Source organism: Ochotona curzoniae, unplaced genomic scaffold, assembly GCF_017591425.1.
Source record: "Ochotona curzoniae isolate NIBS_2020 unplaced genomic scaffold, NIBS_Ocur_1.0 scaffold_1037, whole genome shotgun sequence".
Lineage (NCBI taxonomy): Eukaryota > Metazoa > Chordata > Mammalia > Lagomorpha > Ochotonidae > Ochotona > Ochotona curzoniae.
In genome coordinates this window covers 4,609,006-4,630,835 of record NW_024467083.1, presented here as the reverse complement: position 1 = coordinate 4,630,835, position 21,830 = coordinate 4,609,006, and the positions used below count along the sequence as shown (strand labels likewise).

Genomic DNA, 21,830 nt, shown 5'->3' with positions numbered 1-21,830 from the left:
TGAACCAACATTCATACAAGGATGTTGGCATCACAGGCAGAGGAGCTGTACCATAATGCCAGCATTCAAAAATTTACTTTTAAAAGAGCTATATTATAACCATATATATTTTTTAAGATGGTAGAATAGAATGACGATCTGTAACAATACAGAAGATATAATCACTGCTTTTGTTGAAACTATTATAGAGCTCTGTTTTTAAGTAATTTCAATGATCTGATCTGATAAAGTTGACTAGACAGGAGAATGTGAAGAACAGAGGATGCAGACATTCTGTACCAAAGCAGCAACTTCCTCTGAAATATGGACTGCTGTAAAGACCTGAATCCCTAGTCTTTTCTAATCTACACCTTTTTTAATCTACCAAGGGAAGAGGAAACGTGATGTGGCAAAAAAGCATGGGCCCTATAGTTAGTCTTGGGGTCAAACTACTACTTGAAAACTTACTTAATTTTCCCCTTATCTGTGAAAGAGGATAACACTTTTTTTTTTTTGGAAATCAGGCAACATCAAGCATCAAGTACAGCCCAACACACATGACCACTGTACTAAATACAGGTATTGATGTGACCCAGACATTATTACCAAGACTACTTCAAAAGGACAAATCAACAGATAGGCGTTTCCAATGTGACACACTCAAATTTTAAGGGAATATGAAAGTAGGGAGATTGTCCTCCAGTCATGTTTTTAAAAATGTCACTTAGATGATATAATTAACCCTGAAGGGAAAAATTCACATATATTAGGATGGCACAATCTAACTAAAGCATTAAGTTTCATTGTTTTCACTGAAACTAGAACAATGAGACCATTAACATTATTTGTTGAAGTGATGAACAGAAGTTCTCATTGGTGGGTAAAAGTATTTTTCATAGAGTAGCAGTCATCAGTGCCTGGGAAGAGGAGGGGGAGAGATGGTGAAGAAAGAATGATAATAGATACAAGGGTGAAGCTGGAGAGGTACACACTGTATATACATGTACTGAAATGTCATACTGTACCCCATAAATACATAATAACTATGAAGAGAGAAAAAAAAATTGAAATCCAGGGGCCAGCCACAAGGCACAGTGGGTTAGGCTGCTAACTGTGATGCCGGGATCCCCTACGTGTACCAGTTTAAGACCCAGCGGCTCCAGTTATGAATCAGCCCCCTGCTGATGTGTATGGGAAAGCAGTGGGAAATAGCCCAAATGCTTGGGTCCCTGCACCCAGGTGGGAGATCCAGGTTTGTACAGGCGACTAAGAAGAGCTCCCAGCTTCTGGCTTTGCCCAGCCAAGTCCTGGTCATTTGGGGGAGTAAACCAGCAGATAAAGACCCACTCCTCCTTTCTTTTTTAAAGATTTTATCCTTTTTTTATTGGAAAGGCAGAGATACAGAGAGAAGGAGAGACAGACAGAAAGATCTTCCATCCACTGGTTTACTTCTCAAGTGGTCACAATGGCTGGAGCTGAACCAATCCAAAGCCAGGAGTTCCTTCTGGGTCTCTCATATAGGTGCAGGGTCCCAAGGCTGTGGGCCATTCTCTACTGCTTTCCCAGGCCACAAGCAGAGAGGAGCAGCCAGGTTACAAACCTGTGTCCATATGGGATCCCAGTGGATAGAAGCCAAGGCTACTTAGGCTACAAGGCTACTTGGCCACTAGGCTACTGCACTAAGACCTCTCTTTTTAAAAAAAGATTTTACTAAACATTTATTTTTTTTTTATTTGAAAGGCAGATTTTTACAGAGAGAGATATCTTTCATCTACTGGCTCACGTCCCAAAAAGGCTGCAATGGTCAAAACTGGACCAGTCTGAAATCAGGAACCCTGAGCTTCCTCTGGTTCTCCCATGTGGCACAAGGACTCAGCCATCCTCTGCTGCTTTTCCATGCACATTAGCAGGGAGCTGGATCAGAAACTGAACAGCCACAACTCAAGCTGGTTGCCCATATGGGATGCCATCACTGTAGGCATTGATTTAATCTACTATGGCTATGCCACTGCATCAGCCCCTGGCAATCTCTCTTTTATGTCTCTTTCCTCCTCTTTCTATAATTCTACCTTTCCAATAATAAGTAAATCTTTTTAAATTTTTCTATGATTTATTTTTGTTGGAAAGGCAGATTTTACAGAGGGAAAAAAAGAGGTATTCTATCCATTTGTTCACTGCCCAAATGGCCACAACTACCAGAGCTGATCTGAAGGCGCCTCTTCCAGGTCACCCAGTGGGTACAAGATACCAAGAATTGGGCCATCCTCTGCTGTTTTCCCAGGCTATAAATAGAGAGCTGGATTAGAAAAGGAGTACACAAACCAGAGCCCATGTGGGATGCCAGCACTGCAAGTAGAGAATTAGTTTGTTATGTCATTTTGCTGGCCCCTAACAAATAAGTCTTTAAAAGGTAAAATAAAGTGAAAAGAAGGTTTTTTTCATTAATTTTTTAAAAAAGGAAAACAAATTGGCATGCACAAAATAGGCATAATTTTATTTGGTAGAAAAATAAACAGATCTTTGTAAGAAGTAAAAACCAACTGGGAAGAATCATTGCAATAGAAATTTCATGATTATCTGCCTCCATTTGTTGCATATTTTGTTTAGTGAAATTCAGAAGAATGTTTAGAATGTTTTAAGACGCCTCATATAGTCTTCAGTCTATGAAAGCTAAACAATTGGGAGCAGCACTGTGGTATAGCAGGTTAAGTGCCACATGTGATGACAGCACCCCATATGGGAGTTGGCTCGGAGTCCTGGCTGCTTCACCTCTGATCCATTCTCTTACAAAGGCATCTGGGAAACCAACAGGAGATAGCACAGACATTTGGGCCATTGCTGTCCATGTGGGAGTCCAGACGAAGCTCCAGCTCCTTAGCCATCTGGGCAGTGACCCAACAGATGGAGGATCTCTCTCTCTCTGTAACTTTGCCTTTCAAATAAACAAATCTTAAAAAGAAAATTAAATATTTAAACACAAGGTGTTTAACATGGTATTTCTAAGGCTCGGCATGGTAGCCTAGTGGCTAAAGTCTTCACATTGCATGCCTGGGATTCCATATGGGTGCCAGTTCATGTCCTAGCTGTGCTGCTTCCCATCCAGCTCCCTGCTTGTGGCTTGGGAAAGCAGTTGAGGATGACCCAAAGCCTTGGGACCCTGCACCTGCATAGGAGACCTGGTACAAGCGCCTGGCTCCTGGCTTCGGAGAGGCTCAGCCTGGTTGTTGTGGCCACTTGGGGAGTGAACCAGTAGATGGAAGATGTTCCTGTCTTTTCTCTTCTCCTCTCTGTAAAATCTGCCTTTCCTATAAAAATAAATAAATCTTTAAGAAAAATGATACTTCTTTGTAGCTGAAGGCATTTTTTAAGGTTTGACTTAAGCTATCAATCATAGATACAGACTTCTTTTTCGTAAACACCTTAGTGATAAATCAACTTTCTGAATTATTCCATAGCACACCAAAAAGTTAACAATGGGGTCAGTACTGTATCGCAGCAGGTAAAGTTGCCACCTGTGTCACTAGTATGCCATAGATGCACCTGTTTTGAGTCCAGCTGCTTGGTTTCTCTCCCATTTTCCTGCTAATGTGCCTGGGAAAAGCAGTGGCAGAGGCTCAAGTACTGGGGTTCTCTACCACCCACACTGGAGACCAGGATGAAATTCTGGGCTCCTGGCTTTGGCCCAGCCCAGCACCATATACCGCAGTCATTTGGGAGGTGAATCAGTGGATGGAAGATCTCCCTCTTCCCTTTTCTGTCACTCTGTCTTTTAAATAAATACATCTTAGTAAGCTCATAAAATGTGTAAAAATGATTGTTTGGTTATTACCCATGTATAGTACAGTACAGAAAAATCTAATAGGTTGTAGTAATAAGAAATTGTTTCTGTAGTAAAATTTTTAAACTTTAAAATATTCATTATACCTTATGTTACTCCATAATGGGGAGGGAATGCAGAGAAATCTTCCATCTCCCTAAAAACTGTGAGGAAGACGTGAAATATAGCCTATCAGGATCAAATCAGATAACTCATAGAAAACAGACTAGAGACGGCACTACACAACAGTAAAGCTACACAGGCATAAGGGGAGAATCGGGAGCGACCCTGAAAGCCTCTTAACAGGAGGTCATGCGTACAGAGCAAGGGGAAGACCCCAGAGTAGAGCGGGAGGTCAGGAGGTGGCTTGTATCCCAACCCTGAAGACTCTCAGATCCTCACCAAGGACTATCAGTACGGACACCAAGGACTACATCCCAACTGCTAAGCAGACCACGGGGAATAGGAGTGCCTTCAAAGGTCGAGAACTCTGAGGTCACCCACCCCCATCCGGAGCCTCCACAGGGGATGGAAGAAGTCCAAACTCTGCCGTGCAGAAACCAGTGTCATCGGAATGACAACCAGGAGCCCTGAGCAGTCTGCAGAAACCAAGGAATAATAAGCTTCCTTTGGGACTAGGGAGGCGAGCCCTCTCTGGTCCTTGCCTGGCTCTGGCTCTGGGTCCCCACCCTCCCTCGCGGTGACCATTAGGATCGCTCCAGAAACCCCTCAAAGCAAACGAACAAACATACAAAGAAACAAAAAATCTAGAATGGACAGACAACAACAAGGAAAGCTTAGAATCAGACAGGAAATGGCCAGCATGGATTCAATCAGGCCTCACTAGGTGGGACACAAGGATTAGTTATGCCTCACTGGGGTATTGGGGATTTCTCTGCACACCCATCCTAAAAAAATGTTCTGTACCTAAGCTGATAACACATGTCTTGCTAGAGTTATAAGCCAGTTCAGACCATCCGGAAAGCAACTAAGTTCAGCAAAATCATGCTTCAACATTATAAACAGCTAAATACAAAAATAAAAATAGACGAGACAGCTGAATAGTAATCTATAGCCATTTTGAGGTGTATGGAATCCGGTTGAATATAAACCAAAAATTGAAATGTCTATGAAGAAGTCACAGGATGTAGTTAAGAACCCGCATTTTCCTATTAACATAATGTTAATCAATACCATGTCAATTAATGCCATAAGGTTGTAACTGGCTGCTGCTGTTATGTCGGGGCTTTTAATTGATTGGGATGATACTTTGCTGGCTTTATCTTCAGACCAGAGATGGTCTCACCAAGAAATCATTGAACTCACTAGGATAATAAGATGCTGGACTTTATGCTTGGTAAATACTTCCAATGAAAGAACCTCAACTGAATTTGACCTGTGGTAACGCAGCAGGGTGGAGAGGTCCACCATGGGGAGAGGGTTCGGGGAGGTGTGGGGGGAATTCCAGTGCCCATAACACTGTGTCACATAATGCAATGTAATTAATAATAAAAAAAATTCATTACTGTTGACAATAATAAACTAAACCAAGAACACAATAGGTATGTTCTTGGGTGAAAGATTTTTCTGCCCTAGAAGTTACTGTATGTTGGTGCTATCTAGCATTGGCAAATTTTGATCATGTTATTGTGGCAACTGGCATTTGGCCAAAATGTGTACCTGCCACATATCTACTAATAAAGTATTTGGGAGCTTTGTTTCTTGATGAAGAATCTAGTCTTAACCTGAGTATTTTTACCTTGATAATTTTAAATCCCATCTGTTAATACTTCATAACTGCTATCAATCTCCTATTCTTCTCCCTTTGTAGATACTAGCCTTTCATGCCTGTTTCATTTAATTCAATATTAAGTTATTCATTCTTGCACTGTTCATTGTTTTTATATTACCTTCTCACAGAAGACTTCTTCCTTGAGATTAAGCAATACATTTTATTTGTTTTTTTAAAGCTTATAGTATCTTGCATGGCAATGATAATTTGATTTATACCTACCATTTCACAATACTCACCATGTTATTGGTTTGTGTCAGAGAAAGAACATTGTATTCAAACTTAACACACTGAAGGTAAGTCTCTGAGATTTAGTCTATCAATTCTACAAAGCAAACATCAAACTCAAAAAAATTATAACATTAACACTTACCTGAAAGTTCGGACAAGGTTTTTAAGCTGTGTGTAAATATCTGCTAATGTAATCTGAAGAGGGCCCAGAAGGGCAGGTAATCTGAAAATTTAAAACACACATACACATAAAAAATATGAATTAATTACATAACAATTTTCTTGGGGGCCTGGGTCTGCGTTCATCATTGGCAATAACAGTATTATATGGCACCTGTTATAGCTAAGCTTGGTTATGACAATAAATCATAATGAACCAAACCATAGTAATCCCTGCAATTCGCAACATATATTAACATATCAAATATGAATACCCTTTAATCCGTTAGCTTTACTGTGAAAAAAAAAAAAACTCCAAGGAAATAATCAGATGAATGTAAGAAAGATGCTTATTGCAGAAATATTTTAATTAGTGAAGAATTGGAAGCAAATGGAGATCAGTGGGTGGTTAAATAAATTATGATGTATCTATTCAGTAACCATTAAAGTAATATGAACTAGGCTCAGCGTGATAGTGTAATGGTTAAGGTCCTCGCCTTGAAAGTGCTGTAATTCCATATGGGCACTAGTTTGTATCCAGGCTGCCCCACTTCCCATCCAGCTCCCTGCTTGTGGCTTGGGAAAGTAGTCGAAGACGGCCCAAAGTCTTGGGACCCTACACCCATGTGGGAGACCTGGAAGAGCTCCTGGCTCCTGGCTTCAGATCGGTGCAGCACTGGCCATTGCAGTCACTTGGGGAGTGAGTCATTGAATGGAAGATCTTCCTCTCTGTCTCTCCTTCTCTCTGTACATCTGCCTTTCCAGTAAAATAAATAAATCTTTATAAAAAAATAAAGTGATATGAACATATATTTTTAAATGTGAAAAGTTCTGAAAATGTAAGTGAAAAATGCATATATAATTGTTCTGTATATTGTTCTATTTTTAAGAAAAACATATATAATGCTACTGTATATCATACTTACTACTTAGCAAACACAATCTTCTAGATTTTTTTTTCTAGGTTTGTTCTTATCACAGAGGGAGCCAAAACACATAAAAATACACATATAACATAAATATCACATACATCATGGGTAAACATCCAAGTAGTAGTAGTAGTTTTTATAGAGTGGTGGGATTAGAAATGATTTTTCACTTCCTTCTTTATATCATGTATAGCACTGCCTAAATTGTCTCCAGTAAATATGTTTAACCTTATTTAAGAAAAAGTTTTTACTACATAAACTTCAAAGATGTTCCAAAATGTAGAGAACAGTAATAATAATCCTATGGATGTATTTTTAGAGTCAACCTTCCAATATTTTGCTACTTTTGCTTCATTTTTTCCTTCCCTTTTTAGAGCAATATTTTTAAAGTAAAGCAAATCCTGGAGTTCATATGATTTGACTCCCTATTTCTATTTGTATCTCTAAATATATGCTCTTTCCTGTATAACCACAGTTAATTACACCTAACTACATTAACCAAAGTTCCTTAATATCACCTAATATTCAGCATACATTCAATTTCCTCAAACTATTTTGAAAATCCCTAGTCTTCACATATTTAGTTTTTTATGTCAGAAATCAAAAAAGGTCTTATAAACAACCAAAATATCCCTGCCATTATGGGTATCCACCACTCTTAGTGCTTCTTTCTTTTTTTCTATTTTCTATATGTACTTCCTTTTCTTTAAGTTTTCCTATCCTATATAAAATTGAGTTTTTGTGTCATTAACAATAATTTGAACATCTACTAGGACTCCGTTTGGACTCCTGTTTTACCTAAAATGCTGTAAAAGAGAACTGCTTTAATAAAATGCCTATGTGGTCTTAAATTTAAAAGATTCTTTCATTAGCTAAGAAGTGCAGCAAATTACTTCCACATAATACCTACTCAGTACATACCAACATAGATAATTCACAACAACTTTCAAGCCTATGTAATCAAAGCCCAATGTTGGTATCTTCTAGGCCAACAAATAAGATAGGTGGTGAGTTACACTGTTTCCTAAGACTAATATTTAACAAACAAATGTACAAGCACAAAGACCAAATAGAAAGGCAGCAATAACCAGATTTATTATATATGAAAAACCTCTAGTAAAGGCACTCCATATATATTAAACTATATTTGCAAAGCCAAACAAAAAGGATTATGCATTTTAAAGTAAAATTATCAAGCCTTCTATTATATCAAGTAATTTTTTATGTCTCAACTGTTCAAAATACTATAGCTTCTAGAAAATGTCTTTCTTAGTTTCGAACTGCCACCATATCAGGACTTGTACATATTTACAAATCTTTTAATAATGACTGACACATTTTCCATGTTATCTGTTAAAAAAAAGAAAATGCAGGTTGAAGTGTTCATGATCGCCCTCACACCTTTGGACAACAGATTTTCAAACTCTTTTCACAAAGAAACCAAAATAGCAACTAAAAATGTCATTCATGACTGAGCTAATTAAAGGAACAGTAATTTCCACCACAAGAAGTTTAAAACTAAAGTGCAAAGTTGAGCTGAACAGAAACTCAAGTTGCTGAGTGAAAACAGCTCCATGAATCTACAGGCATAGCAAGTTAACAGACCATTAAAACTAACAACTCTTATTCACACATGAGATTGATGCATTTGCCACAAAGCAGTATTTGAGTGGGTCTAGCTTTGATATTCTTTCCCTAAATTCCCTGGACTATTGACTAAGAGTGAGGCAGTTTGTCTTCCTTCTCCTATAATCTCAAGCTTCCTCTTCATGGTGTGCAATCTGTTCTCTACAAACAGTAATTCCTGCATAACATATCTTATAAGCCTAAAGTTCGTCAGTGAACTTTCACATTATTGTTCAAAATACCCCAAATTCATGTATAAAACTGAAAAATTATGAACTCATCAATATCAACTTAATTCAGAAACATTACAAATCTGGAATGGTAATTACATACTTACACTTTACTCAGTTTCTCAAGTACGATGCGTTTTCTGATCTGGCTCTGAGCATTTGAATCTACCAGCGGAAAGGTAGGGTCATGCTGAATCAGATTTTGAAACAAAGCAAAACAAAACTGTAAGTTGACATTATTTGATAAGCACAAAAACAAACACTAAATACAAAAGTTTACATTTGTATCGTATCAGGAAACACTAGATTTGAGAATGGTAAGCCTTAAACTTAAGTATCAGCTCAGTCATTAGGCTGATGTGAACTTGCTTGAATATTTTGCTCTTTGTAGTTAGCTTTTTCATCTTAGTAATATATTAACAACTACTATATTAGGCAAGAAAATGTACACAAAAGCATTCTAAAAGCTGTTACATTTAGCAAATAACTAAATATTATGGGAAGTCCTGCTTCCAGAAAGTTCAGACAACACAATTGAAACCAGCATTCCCTCTGACAACTAAAAGCATCAGAGAGCTAATAAGACAGTCAAGAATTTGGGGTGATATTTTTTAGAGAAGGTAATTCTAGACAGGAAACCAACTATTTCCAGAAGAGGCAATTTAAATACTGAGAACCTGAGCAGTGTTTTTCTAATACGTATTAGAGTTCAGGCCATGCCGAGAGAGGAAGGGGGTGAGGAACTCCACCAAACTGGTGAGCAGGTCTTACTGATCCACATTCTAGGAATAAGAATGAATAGAAAATTATCACTGAATTCCATCCTCAAACCCTTTTATTTTGCTTTTTTCAGATTTATTTCTTTACTTGAAAGTTGAGTTCACAGAAAGGGAAACAGAGATTACCCTTCCATCAGCTGGCTCACTCCCCAGAGTGTCATTTACATAAGATATAATTACATGTGTAGAAAATCCAATAGAGAGCCTGAAGTGATGGCCAAGTAGCTAACTCCTTGCCTTGCAAGCACCAGGATCCCATATGGGCACCGAACTATGTCCCATCCAGCTCCCTGCCTGTGGCCTGGGAAAGCAGCAGAGGATGGCCCAAAGCCTTGGGACCCTACACGCACGTGGGAGACCCAGAAAAAGCTCCTGGCTCGTGGCTTTGGATTCGCTGGTTCATTCACCAAGTGGCCACAACGGCTGGAGCTAAGCCAATCCATCACAGAGGCCCTATATCGTCTCATACTGTTACAGAAGAGTGAATAAAGTATAGTAAGGTATTTTGAGAGATATAATATTGATGTAACTTTTAATATACTACATTGTTATCTGTATTTTACTATTAGTTATTGTTGTTCATCTTTCACTGTGCCAAATTCATAAATTAAACTTAAATCACAGACATGTATGTATAGGAGAAACATGGCATACATAGGTTTTGGCACTATCTGCAATTTCAGATACCCATTGTGGGCCTTGGAGTATATTCCAAGTGGGCAAGCGCGGTCATCTCATATGGCTACTGCTGCTCCACTTCTGATCCAGCTCCCTGCTTGTGGCCTGGGAAAGCAGCAGAGGACAACCTAATATCTAGGGACCCTGTACTGTGTGGGAGACCTGGAAGAACCTCCTGGCTCCGGATTGGTTCAGCTCTGGCCACCGCAGCCATATGGGGAGTGAATCAGTGGATAGAAGTTCTTTCTTTCTCCTTCTCTCTGTAAATCTGCTTTCCCAGTAACAATGAAGAAATAAAAACTCGGCTAAACTAATTTTCAAGTCATTAATTTTGAGTAGTAATAACTAGGAGTGGACATTAAGTGAGACTGCTACTCTACTTGTAACGATGTATTTCTTTAGTGAATACAAGGATGTATCAATGTGCGGATGTTCCATGGTTTGTGCATTTATTATTTTACTTCAATGAAAAACATAAAAACATTATGCAATAGAGGAAAACTAATAAATTTCAGGTACTCAGTTTTCCTCTTTCAGGTTTATAAGCATAAACCTAAAATAAACTATAAAGTGATAAACTCTTATAGGCTTATGCATCTCAGTGAGAGACCTATTTCTCCTAGCTTAATGTAAGTTTTGGATGCTTAATAATAATGATTTCCAGTTGATCCGGGGTCAACATTCACTCTACAGAAACATAAAAGATTTCTAAATTTCTACTCTATCCTCCCTTCAAATCTATTTTTAAACTCAGAACCACATTTATACAACAATACTGATGAAGTCTTGAGACAAAAACCAAGATGATGACATACTCTACATTGCAAATGACTTTTTTTTTCTGACAACACACGTCAAAAATGGGCATCAGAAACACTAAAAGACTCTCCTTAAACTTCAGTGACATACATTCAGTTTCTATATGCAACTGCTATTTCTGAGTACTGATTATATATCATGCACTATGATAAGTGCTGTACATATACTGGCTTCTAAAATTCAAAGCAATTGAGAAGTTTCATTTATTGAGCCAACAGACTGGAACAATTCATATACCAAGTAAGTAACAGGAAACACTCAGAACTAGGTCTGTCTACCTGTGTTCTTCCCACTCTCTGTAACCATTACTTTCCGACAAATTTTCCTTATTACTCCACTTTTACCTAAAATATTTTAAGTGGGTATATTTGGCAAATGTCATTGAAATATTTCACTATTTAACCAGTTTGTACCACTGAATAGAGTTGCAATGGAAATAAAACTCAAACTACATATAGAAATCTTAAAGCATAAATACCATCACAGAAAAAGCAAGTCTTCAGAACGTTCACTTAATACACAAAGAGAACTTTACTCTGTCTTTCTAGGCTTTTAGAATAGTGAAGAATATTGCACTTTATATTTACTTCAGATGCATTTCAGCTTATTTGTAAAGCTAGTGCCAATAGCAGATGTGGCATTTTATTTATTTGCTTCAACGTACAAGAGTGTCAGAAAGAGAGGAGAGGGAGGAAAGGTGAGAGGGAAGGAAGGGAGGAGAGACCACTCTTTATCTGCTGGCTCTCTTTCCAAATCCTGGCAACCATCAGGGTTAGGCCAGGCCAAAACCAGGAACCCAAGTTCCACCTCTATCTGTCGTGTGCATGATGGGACCAACACTTGAGCCACCATTATCTGCTACCTCTCAGGATGCATCAAGCAGGAAGCCGGATCAGTGGAAGATGGAACAAAATGGCTGCCTAGCCCTCTATACCACAACCCCAACCAAACATATGGTATTGTAAACCAAAGCATAGAGTGGTTAAAGACATTTTCTGAAGATTTAATAAATAATTCTTTAATATTCTTATTCTTGCTCTAAGAGTTGCCATGAGAGTTTTCCAAATGTTAGCAGCCTGGGAAAATTCATCATTAAGACATACCTCTTCTGAGTCTTCTGATTTGGTGGTTTCTTCATTCAAAACATAACGTCCTCTAAAAAATTCTCTGATCCTCAGATTTAGTGTTTCAGTTTCTTTTTTCAGGAGCTCGTAACTTGGTAGTGGTTTAATGGCTGTCTCTGACCCTCTAAAAGGCAGAGATTCATCCAAGCTGCTCTGGGACTCCCTCAAAGCAGGACAGTGACTCTCTGTATCAGAGTTTATGTCATCTTCATCAAGCTCTTCATTAACCAGAGATGCTGAAGACGGCTTTACACACACAGAAGCATAATTCTGACCATGTAAAAACCTCAGAGTTTCTTCTGTCTTCCACTCTATCAAAGTCTCCTTCAGGACTTGAAGTAAATTTGTCTTTGCAATTTCAGGACACACTTGCACTGAACTAGAAACTTGCTTTGATCTGGCAAATTTCTTCTTAAAATGTTCAGCACTTTTCTTACTTATACCCACTAGAGTTATTTCTGATACACTGTACTGATTTTCAGAATTTTCTGTAGCTTTCAATCTTTCTTGCACAGGACTGTTTGAAGAAATCTGAGTGTTTTTCTGTGAAGGAAGTTCACAAGGTTTATCCTGACTATCTAATCCGCAGCTGCTTAACTGCCTGGTGATATCTACTACCGTCTCTTCTTGGTCTGTGTGTTTAGAGTTCACTTTTTCACCAGTTTTCTTTTTCATTATGTTCTTCTTGTGCAGCTGTGGCTTCATACACATTTCACTTGGCTTGTTTTGTGATAGAATGGAAGAAATAAAATCTTGTTCATTATCACTGGCACTGTCACTACAAGTGCTAGATGAACCAGATTCACACTGCTTTTCAAAATGCCCAGGATTATCAATATCTGATGCTTTCACAGCTTCACTGCGTAACTGTACTTCCTCACCAGAATCACCGCTGCAGAAGGCAAGGCAAACAAAACAATTAAAATGGGAGAGCAGAGTGTCCCACAGTACTTATATTCATAACTTTCAAGATAGACTTTTTTATTCTCTAGGTATGGCCTTATATGTTGTACCATATCTGTATCTAATATATACTTTATACACTTCTTCTATCTCTTCCCTTTATCTTTCCCTCCCACTTGTTTTAAAATTGTTAAAGGAGTTCATATAGGAACAACAAAAAGAAAAAGTTTTGATCATTATATCCTATCAAATTTTTCTTTGTTTTTGTTTTTTTAGTTTGCTGTTTTTACACTTGACTGATACAACCTTTTAAGAAGTTTGTTTCGAAAGCTCTATTATTAGCTTCTCTAATGGATTTATTATGAGAACTCTACTTCTGCTTTGAAAAATAAAAAAAAAAGTTATGGATAAACAGTTTCCAATTCTGACTGATCATTACACAGAAAATGCCACAAAATAAAAAAAAAACAGAAGTTAACTTCAGAAAATAGAGTTGACAAGTCAATATTTTAAAAGCCTATTTAAATTTGAAAATTCAAGGTTACAACAACATGCCAACAATAAAAGAAAACAGCCGTCCATTTGATTATTTCCTTCAATTTTCCAATTAGGTATGGAGGAGAATAAAAGCAAACAGTAGCTTCACCAATTCAAACTTAAAATGAACTCAGGCAAAGCAGTTGTTCTCAAACACAAATATAAGAAAAGAGCACAGTTATGGATGAGAAGTGTAGAAAGAGAACTGTTTCTTCAGAAATGGACAGCATTCTTTAAACAGAATCTTTTTTTATTATTTATTTTTTTAATATTTTGACAATCTTTACATAGTTAATTAGGGTAAAAAGGTCCAAAGGCTACAGGAAAGTGGGTAACACTAGTATTTTTTCCTTATTGTTTCCTTCATGTTTAAAGTGGGGTATTAAGGGAGAAGGCCCACACAATTTCCCACCCTCCCCAGGTCCCAGATGTAGGGCATGCTCTGAGGTTCTTGCTCAAGTGGTTTTGATATTGCAGCAGTTATGAATCGCTGCCAATCTTGCCACTCCAAGCACTATGAGGTCCTTGAAGAATCCACTGATTGACATAGTCCATCATAGCTGAAATGGTTGGTTGACCTGTTCTGTCTTCTCTCTTTTCTTGGTTAGGGTTCTGAGACCCGCTAAACAGAATCTTTATAGATTTATGGGACTGCCTCTTGAATTCAGAAACAGGTAATTTTTCAGAGAAAAAAGAGTCTTTCTTATATTTATATTTTCTGTTGGAATTTTTCTTCTTTTTACTTTTTAAAAAATTTAAAATTTTAATTTTAAAAGTTTTAAGGAAATTATATTTTTTCTATAAATTGAACATATACATCAATAAATATCTCTTACATAATTCTATATGATTCATACGATGACTAATAACCAACAACTTTTTATCAGAGTTAAGGATGTGTCTTGAGAGATGGCCATGACTGATCAAGCAATACCATGAGCAGAGTTTTGAAAAACAATCACAACTTCGGGATGTATATTAAAGATTTAGAAACTCTTTCAGATAGTTAAACAGACACATTAATACTCTAAATCCTATAAAATACAATAAAAACCTTTCAACAAATGTAATTGACAAAATCCAGTTGACAAAGAAAAACAGTATCAGAAATAGAAACTGTGTTTGTGTCATATTTCAACAGGTTCAATTAGACTTCCTCAGTAGGAACAGCTGCACAATAAATCATACAGATCAAACACATCATCTTAGTATAACAAAAGAAAAAGCTAAACTGGTCAAATACTTCTTTATGTGGGCTAGAATGGGACCCTTACATAATGTAGCAGCACACAGAATCCAAGAGCTCCTACACCTGGCACCCTCCTAATGTTTCTATTAACATGAGAACCATATAACAGGTAAGTGATACTGACTGGGTCATACCTTTGTCCTTCCTTTAGCAGCTGAAAATCAGGATACCTGTGACAAAAAAATAGAAACAGAAAATTAAAGCCAGCTGACAAGCCAAACACATTTAAGTGTTTATTGTAACTACGCTGAGTAAAAAATTCATCTAAAAGGGATTAGTTCATTGGAAGACTTCCTTCAAGAGAAAAATGGAAGGACAAAATACTATGAAACACACTGATCGAAAAAATCTGGGTTAGTTTCTCTTTACAGGGAATTTATTCATTTTTCAGGATAACTCTACTCACCTAACATTCTCCCTATCCTGAATGAAAGCAAATCACTCTCTTCTCTGAATTCAGAAATCATCACTGACCATACAACTGGTATGGTTGATAATGTGTTCATTCATAAATGAGCATATTTATGGCCTATACTACCGTAACAGTTATATAACAGTTTTCTCAATGTTTGAATCTATCATTATTATTATTATTAATTATTGGAAAAAGAGAAGGAGGGACAGAGAGAAAGATCTTCTATCTGCTGATTCACTCCCCAAGGGGCTACAACAGCCAGAGCTAAACTGATCCAAAGCCAGGAGCTTCTTCCGGATCTCCCATGTGGGTGCAGGGTCCAAGGCTTTGGGCCATCCGCCACTGCTTTCCCAGGCCACAAGCAGGGAGATGGATGGGAAGTAGGATTGCCAGGACACAAACTGGTGCCCATATGGAATCCCAGCACATGTAAGGTGAGGATTTTAGCCACAAGACTACCATGAAGGTCCCTGATTCTGTTTTTAACAAGACTTTTTTTTTTTTTTTAATTTACTTGGAAAATACAGTTTTTCAGAGACAGAGAAAGACAAAGAGATCTATCTGCTGATTCACTCCCCAAATGGCTATAATGGCTAGATCTGGGCAGGTCAGAATGGACCCAAGAGTTTCTCCAGTTCTCCCTCATGGGTGCAGGGGCCCAAATCGTTGGGCCATTTTCCCATTAGCAGGAAAGTGTAGCAGTCAGTACTGTGCCTATATATAGGTATGCCAGCATTGCAGTGGGTAGCTTTCTCCTATAAAGCCAGACTTACCTGGCTTTATAACTAGACTACAAGCTTTTCAATGGCACATATTATGTTTGTAATTTTCTTATAGGTATTTTATATGACAAGTGAAGCCTACTGCCTTAATTTTTGATAAAGCAATCATAATTTAGCATAGATGAGAACAATGTGGGGCATGTGATTTAATTTAACTCTAGGAAGAATTTTGCTATAAAACACCAGAAACCATATTTAGTCACGAAGGATGTTTAAAAGGGGGAGAAAAAGGCTTTTTCAAAGCAAAATATAAGGTAGTATACACATAATAACAAACGAATCCACAGCACAGGTAATTCTAGCATACTTCTGAAACAACCCAAAAGGAAAAAAAATGAGGGTCTTCTTAAATAACTATAAGAAAGAAGATGGTAGGTTCCACAATAAACAAAGGGTAAAGAGAAATTCTAATCGTTTATCTGATCAGATTAAACCTTACATGTGTTCAATATTGTATGGCACCCCAGTAAAAACGTCCACTAAAAGAAAATGCATGCATATTGCACGATAATCAGAAATTTTTAAAAAATGGGCCAGCATTGCGGCAGAGTGAGTTAAGTCATAGCTTGGGACCCTGCCTCCCACATGAAAGTTGGCATCTAGTTGGAGTCCCGTGGCTCTGTTTCTACTCTACCTTCCTGCTAATATACCTGAGGAAGCAGCAAAAGATAACCCCTGTGCATTGGTTTTTGTTGTCACCTTGTGGGAGATTCACAGTGAGTTTTAGGCCAATATGGCCTGGCCCAATTTTACTGTTGCACCCATTTGGGGATGAATCAACAGAAGGAAGATCTTTATCACACTGCCTTTCAAGTAAACAAAACAAGTCTTTCAAAAAAAAAATAGGCATTCAGGCTTCTGGCTAAGACTCACTCCCATATCAGAGAGCCTGGGTTTGTGTCCTGACACTTCCTTCAGTTACAGCTTTCTGTCAAAGTGCATCCCAGGCAGTGGCAGGTAAGGGTAAGCGGCTGCTGCCACCCACATGGGAGACTCAGAATGGGTTCCTGACCCCTAGTTTTGGTGTGGTCTAACCCTGCTTCAGCTGTTGCAGGCATCTGGGACATGAACCAGAAAAATGGGAGTTCTGTCTCTCTGCTTCTCAAATATATAACAAAAAGGAAAATATTCCTTATAAAAGATTACAGATATAGAAACAAGCCAGATACCCTTCAAAAGAGGAGTGGATAAAGAAACTGTGGTATATCTACTCTATGAAATACTACTCAGCCATTCAAAAAGAAGGAAATTCTATCACAACAAAATGGTCCCAACTAGAAACCATTATGCTCCATGAGATAAGCCAATCCCAAAAGGACAAATACCATATGTTCTCTCTGATATAAGGCAACCTTCATGCAAAATACAAGATCAATAGATATATAGACAAATAGTCATGTATATATAGTCATCTAGAGGAATTATAAAATAGAGACTATCATATCATATGTGAAGATATAATGTAGTATGTATTTCTATTTCCAAATCAAAGATGGACTCCCAAAAAGACTATTAAATCTTGATCACAGTACACTGGATTCTGCCATTCTGCATGACTACAATGTCAGGATACACTTAAATAGCAGAATGATGGACTTATAACTGCTTTTGTAGGACTGTATTATTTTAATAAAATATGGGAAATCAGTGGGGGGAGGAGTCAAGGAAAGGGAAATGCCAGAGCCTGTAGAACTGTATCATAAAATTATTAACTAATTAAAAATAGAAAAGATTACAAGATAAATAAAAAGAAATAGAAGAAACTAAGTATACATTAAAAAGAAGCTAAGGCATAAATAACAGGCTCACACATCCCATTTTGCAGAGCACTGCTGATTAAAAAAGTCAAGCAAAATAGATATATAATCTGAATTCATCTGAGTTACGACCTTCCAAAGCTGATAATCAAAAGTGACAAGTATTTTTCTGCATAATTAACTATCATGGCATCAGCTAAGCAACTACTGCCTAGATAAAACATCTTTCCTTAATTTAGCTTCAAGTGTAGAAGGCATTGAGGGGAATGGGATCTTTTGTTAATCCGTCCCTGGTTACAGGAACCACAGTTAACCAATTAAGGCATTCTTTCACTTTAAACTTTTTCTATCATACATTAGGAGACAAACAGAATGAAATCAGGTTTTGCCATCCTTGCTTTAGGGCAGGGATGGCTAATGTTTTTTTCTGCTGAGGGTTATTTGGAAATTCATGACATCACTGTGAGCCATTCACAACTGTCAATTTAAAAACCAACCTGTTTGTGACGAACAGTGTTGGAGTCTGTACTAGCAAACTCACTCAAGAATCAGATCTGGGATCAACTCAGATGAAGTTTCTTTGGATATTTCTCGAACTGAACTGCTGATCTTGGAACCCCAACCATCAAGAGACTGTCAGCCAGTAGACTCTGAATAAGTTTCATTACGGTTGGGACGGAGAGATTGGCAGCAATCCAGAACTGATGAACTATCAAAACTGTATGAGCAGGACCCTTGGAGCGCGCCTCATGTTGGGGATCGGGGATGAGTGGGAGGTAGGGTGGGGCTTTCCCCTTTGTTACTCCCCTAACCCTAGATACAGGGCAAAATGATTATATTAGTGTGGAAACAATGATATTACCCACTTTCACCCTGTAGCCCGTGACCCTTTGTACCCTAATAAACTAAGATTATTTAAAAAAAAAAAAAAAAAAAAAAAAAAAAAAAAAACCAACCTGTTGTGATTTACTGAATCTATAGTCCCACCTGCTGTTGGCCTAGCAGGGACCACATGCTTTTGTACGATTTCTACAGCCATATGCCAGATGTTCCTCACCACTGTTAGAGATTTCTCTGTAGTTCAGGAATCCCCCAAATAAACAAACAAAAACAATTTATCCCAATTAGCAGCAGGCAGCCTTCAGGCAGAAACTTGTTTTTTCTGCTCCTCTGATCCATCTCTTAACCAAACTGGCAAATCCTTCCCCAAGCATCTCGATTATCCTGTCTTCCCTTCTGCTTCCTCCTCATTAAATTTCTAGTTTACAGAAGTTACCTTCCTGTGGTGTTGCTCAAAACAAAGCCAAAAATGCAAACAACTAGGGACATTTTAACTCCTGTTAAGGTTTTTTGGGCCTAAATAATATGCTAACATTTTCAAAAATGTTTGGCTCACTAACTACTACTTCCACTTCTCGTTGTTCTCTTTTTTCCTACATCCTTATCCCACTCTTCCTGGATAAAATGAAGATTCAGCACTATGCAGCTATCTGGTATTCAGTCTTTAGCGGAGTCTGGGTTTCACTGTGGGAAAGAAAATAATAGTGACTTTTTTATTTTTTAAAATTTATTTTTATTGGAAAGTCAGATACATAGAGAGGAGGAGAGACAGAGAGGAAGATCTTCCATCTGTTGATTCACTCCCCAAGCAGCTGGAGCTGCACTGATCTGAAGCCAGGAGCCAGGAGCCCCTTCTGGGTTGCAGAGTCAAAAAGCTTTGGGTCATCCTCAGGCTATTGCGCTGGCCCGACAGTGACTTTCCATTAGACTCTAACACTTATGGCTAACTTGCAAATAAAGAATGCATATTATCATTCAACAGATTCCCCTGACAATCCAATTCTGAGCTACTATCTATATTTTATGTTTGGTATAACAACAGGAAGAAATAGGATCTTACAAATAGGAGAGAAGCATTCGGGCCTGGCATGAAGGCTCAGTGGCTAAATCCTTGCCTTGTAAGTGCCAGGATCCCAAATGAGTACTGGTTTACGTCCTGGCTGCTCTACTTCTCATCTGGCTCCCTGCCTGTGGCCCAAGGAAGCAGTAGAGGATGGCTCTAAGCACTTGGGACTCTTCACACATGTGAGACCCAGAAGAAGCTCCTGGTTTCGATTGGCTCTCAGCTCTGGATGTTAAGGCCACTTGGGGAGTGAACCAGCAGATGGAAGATCTTTTTGTGTCTCCTTCTCTCTGTAAAATCTGCTTTCCAATAAAAATAATAAATGAACCTTTTTTAAAAAAAAGTGTGTTCTAAAAGCTTCTCAAATACTAATTTATACAATAACAAGGTAGTTACTATTATTACGCTCACAATACAAATGTGGAAATTGAGTCCTGAAAGAATCAGAAATTTGCTCCAAATCACACAGCTAGTAAATGGTGAAGCCAGGAGTCAAACTCAGAAAATATTATTCATAGTAATAACTATAATTCTTGCATCATGTAATTCCAAAGCATGCATGTTAACTACCCCTGAAACATACATGAGCTGCTATAGACAATCAGAGAAGACTACCTACTAAGTCAATCAAGAGGCTTCAGAGAGGAGTCATTTCAAGTTGGGCTTCTAAAGACATAATCTGCACATAGAGGCATGTGAAGTTAATACTATTCATCCCACTCTGGAATGTTCCACCATAAACCTTCACCCCTAAGACGTGACCATGCTTAACTCTACACTACCTCTTAAAAAAGACTGCAGGTCATTAAAGCCCCTCCCTGCTTCAGTGTAAATCTCCATCAAACAAGGCTGCATTTACCACTTTCAAGTGCATTTCTCCTGTTCAGTCATAAGCCCTCTGCCTCCTGAAATGCTCTTGGTAAGATCACTAATTATAATAGGACTGCTACATCTAATGGATATTTTTCGGTTTTTTTGTTTGTTTGTTTTCCTTTTCTAAACTAGAGGGGGAAGAATCGGGACAAAAGGTGATCTTGAAGGAGGAAGAAAATAAAATCATAAAGCAAGGCCCTGGAGAGAAAAACAGAATCAACAACAAAGGAGAAGGTACCCTATGCATATTGAGAAATAGAGCGCTTATGAAGGAAATGAAGGAGACTGTTGGAAACCTCCAACTATTTCAGTAAAGTAGTAGGTTAAACTAGTGCATTCTGGGTTAGCGTCAAGGATTAAAGAGAGCAAAACAGGTCTGAATATCGATCAGTAACAAGAAACAAGGAGAAAATGGGAGTACACAGTTGCAAGCATTCAAAGAGTACAGGCTGTGGTAATAGTCCTGAGTTAAAATCTCAAACAGACACACACACACACACACACACACACACACACACACACACACACACAGAGCACTTTGAAAATTTGTGGAAAAACTGAAATTTTGGTATCCAAAAAACAAAATCTAAGCAGTTTTTCATAATGTAAATCTTCCATGAATTTTTTAAAGTGTGCTTGACTGAGTCACTACACACATATGTGAGCTTCAGTTTCACCAACAGTAAACTAGATCACTTTATATTTCCCTAGGGATACTTTGAGAACTGATTAAATCTAACAGCTTATCTGAAATGTTCATGGTCTTAGTGAAACTTCTGCCCCATAGTGTTGAGTAACTTAAGCACAGGGGGAAAAAAGGTTGCTGGAGGTTGGAAATGCAGGCACGGTAGAGAGGGCAATACTAACTGTTGAGGCCAGAGGTCAAGAAAAAAATATATGCTAAGGGTTGGCCAACCCAGAAGAATAGAGCTGGGAGAGATAGAAGGTCAAAATGAGGTCACAAAGCAGACTGATAGCTGCAGATAGAGGTTGTGGTCAGAGACGGGAAGCTCTTACTTCAAGATCATGAAGGCAGAGTAGTTCTAAATAAGATTGAGGTCCAAGTGTGGTGGAATCAAAGGATATCAAAACATAAACATTGTAAGTCATGAATGTAATTTAAGACTGTTTTATGAGAAATTCTCAGTTATACACCTTGACATTATTTGAGAATTAAGAAGAGAGGGAAAGAAATGAACATATATTAAAGTGACTATCTGTTAGAAATGTTCTCACAATCTTAGTAAA

At 38.0% G+C, this 21,830-nt stretch overlaps 1 protein-coding gene across 1 annotated transcript in view; it reads right to left on the bottom strand.

Moving 5' to 3' along the window:
* Positions 1-21,830, bottom strand: part of RPAP2 (RNA polymerase II associated protein 2) — a 77,148-nt gene that overhangs the window by 38,121 nt on the left and 17,197 nt on the right. The window contains exons 7-10 of the mRNA XM_040998338.1: positions 14,987-15,022; positions 12,143-13,055; positions 8,871-8,953; positions 5,962-6,042 (exon numbers count right to left, since the gene is read on the bottom strand). Coding sequence (XP_040854272.1) covers positions 5,962-6,042; positions 8,871-8,953; positions 12,143-13,055; positions 14,987-15,022 — 1,113 coding nt within the window. The remainder of the gene's footprint in view (positions 1-5,961; positions 6,043-8,870; positions 8,954-12,142; positions 13,056-14,986; positions 15,023-21,830) is intronic.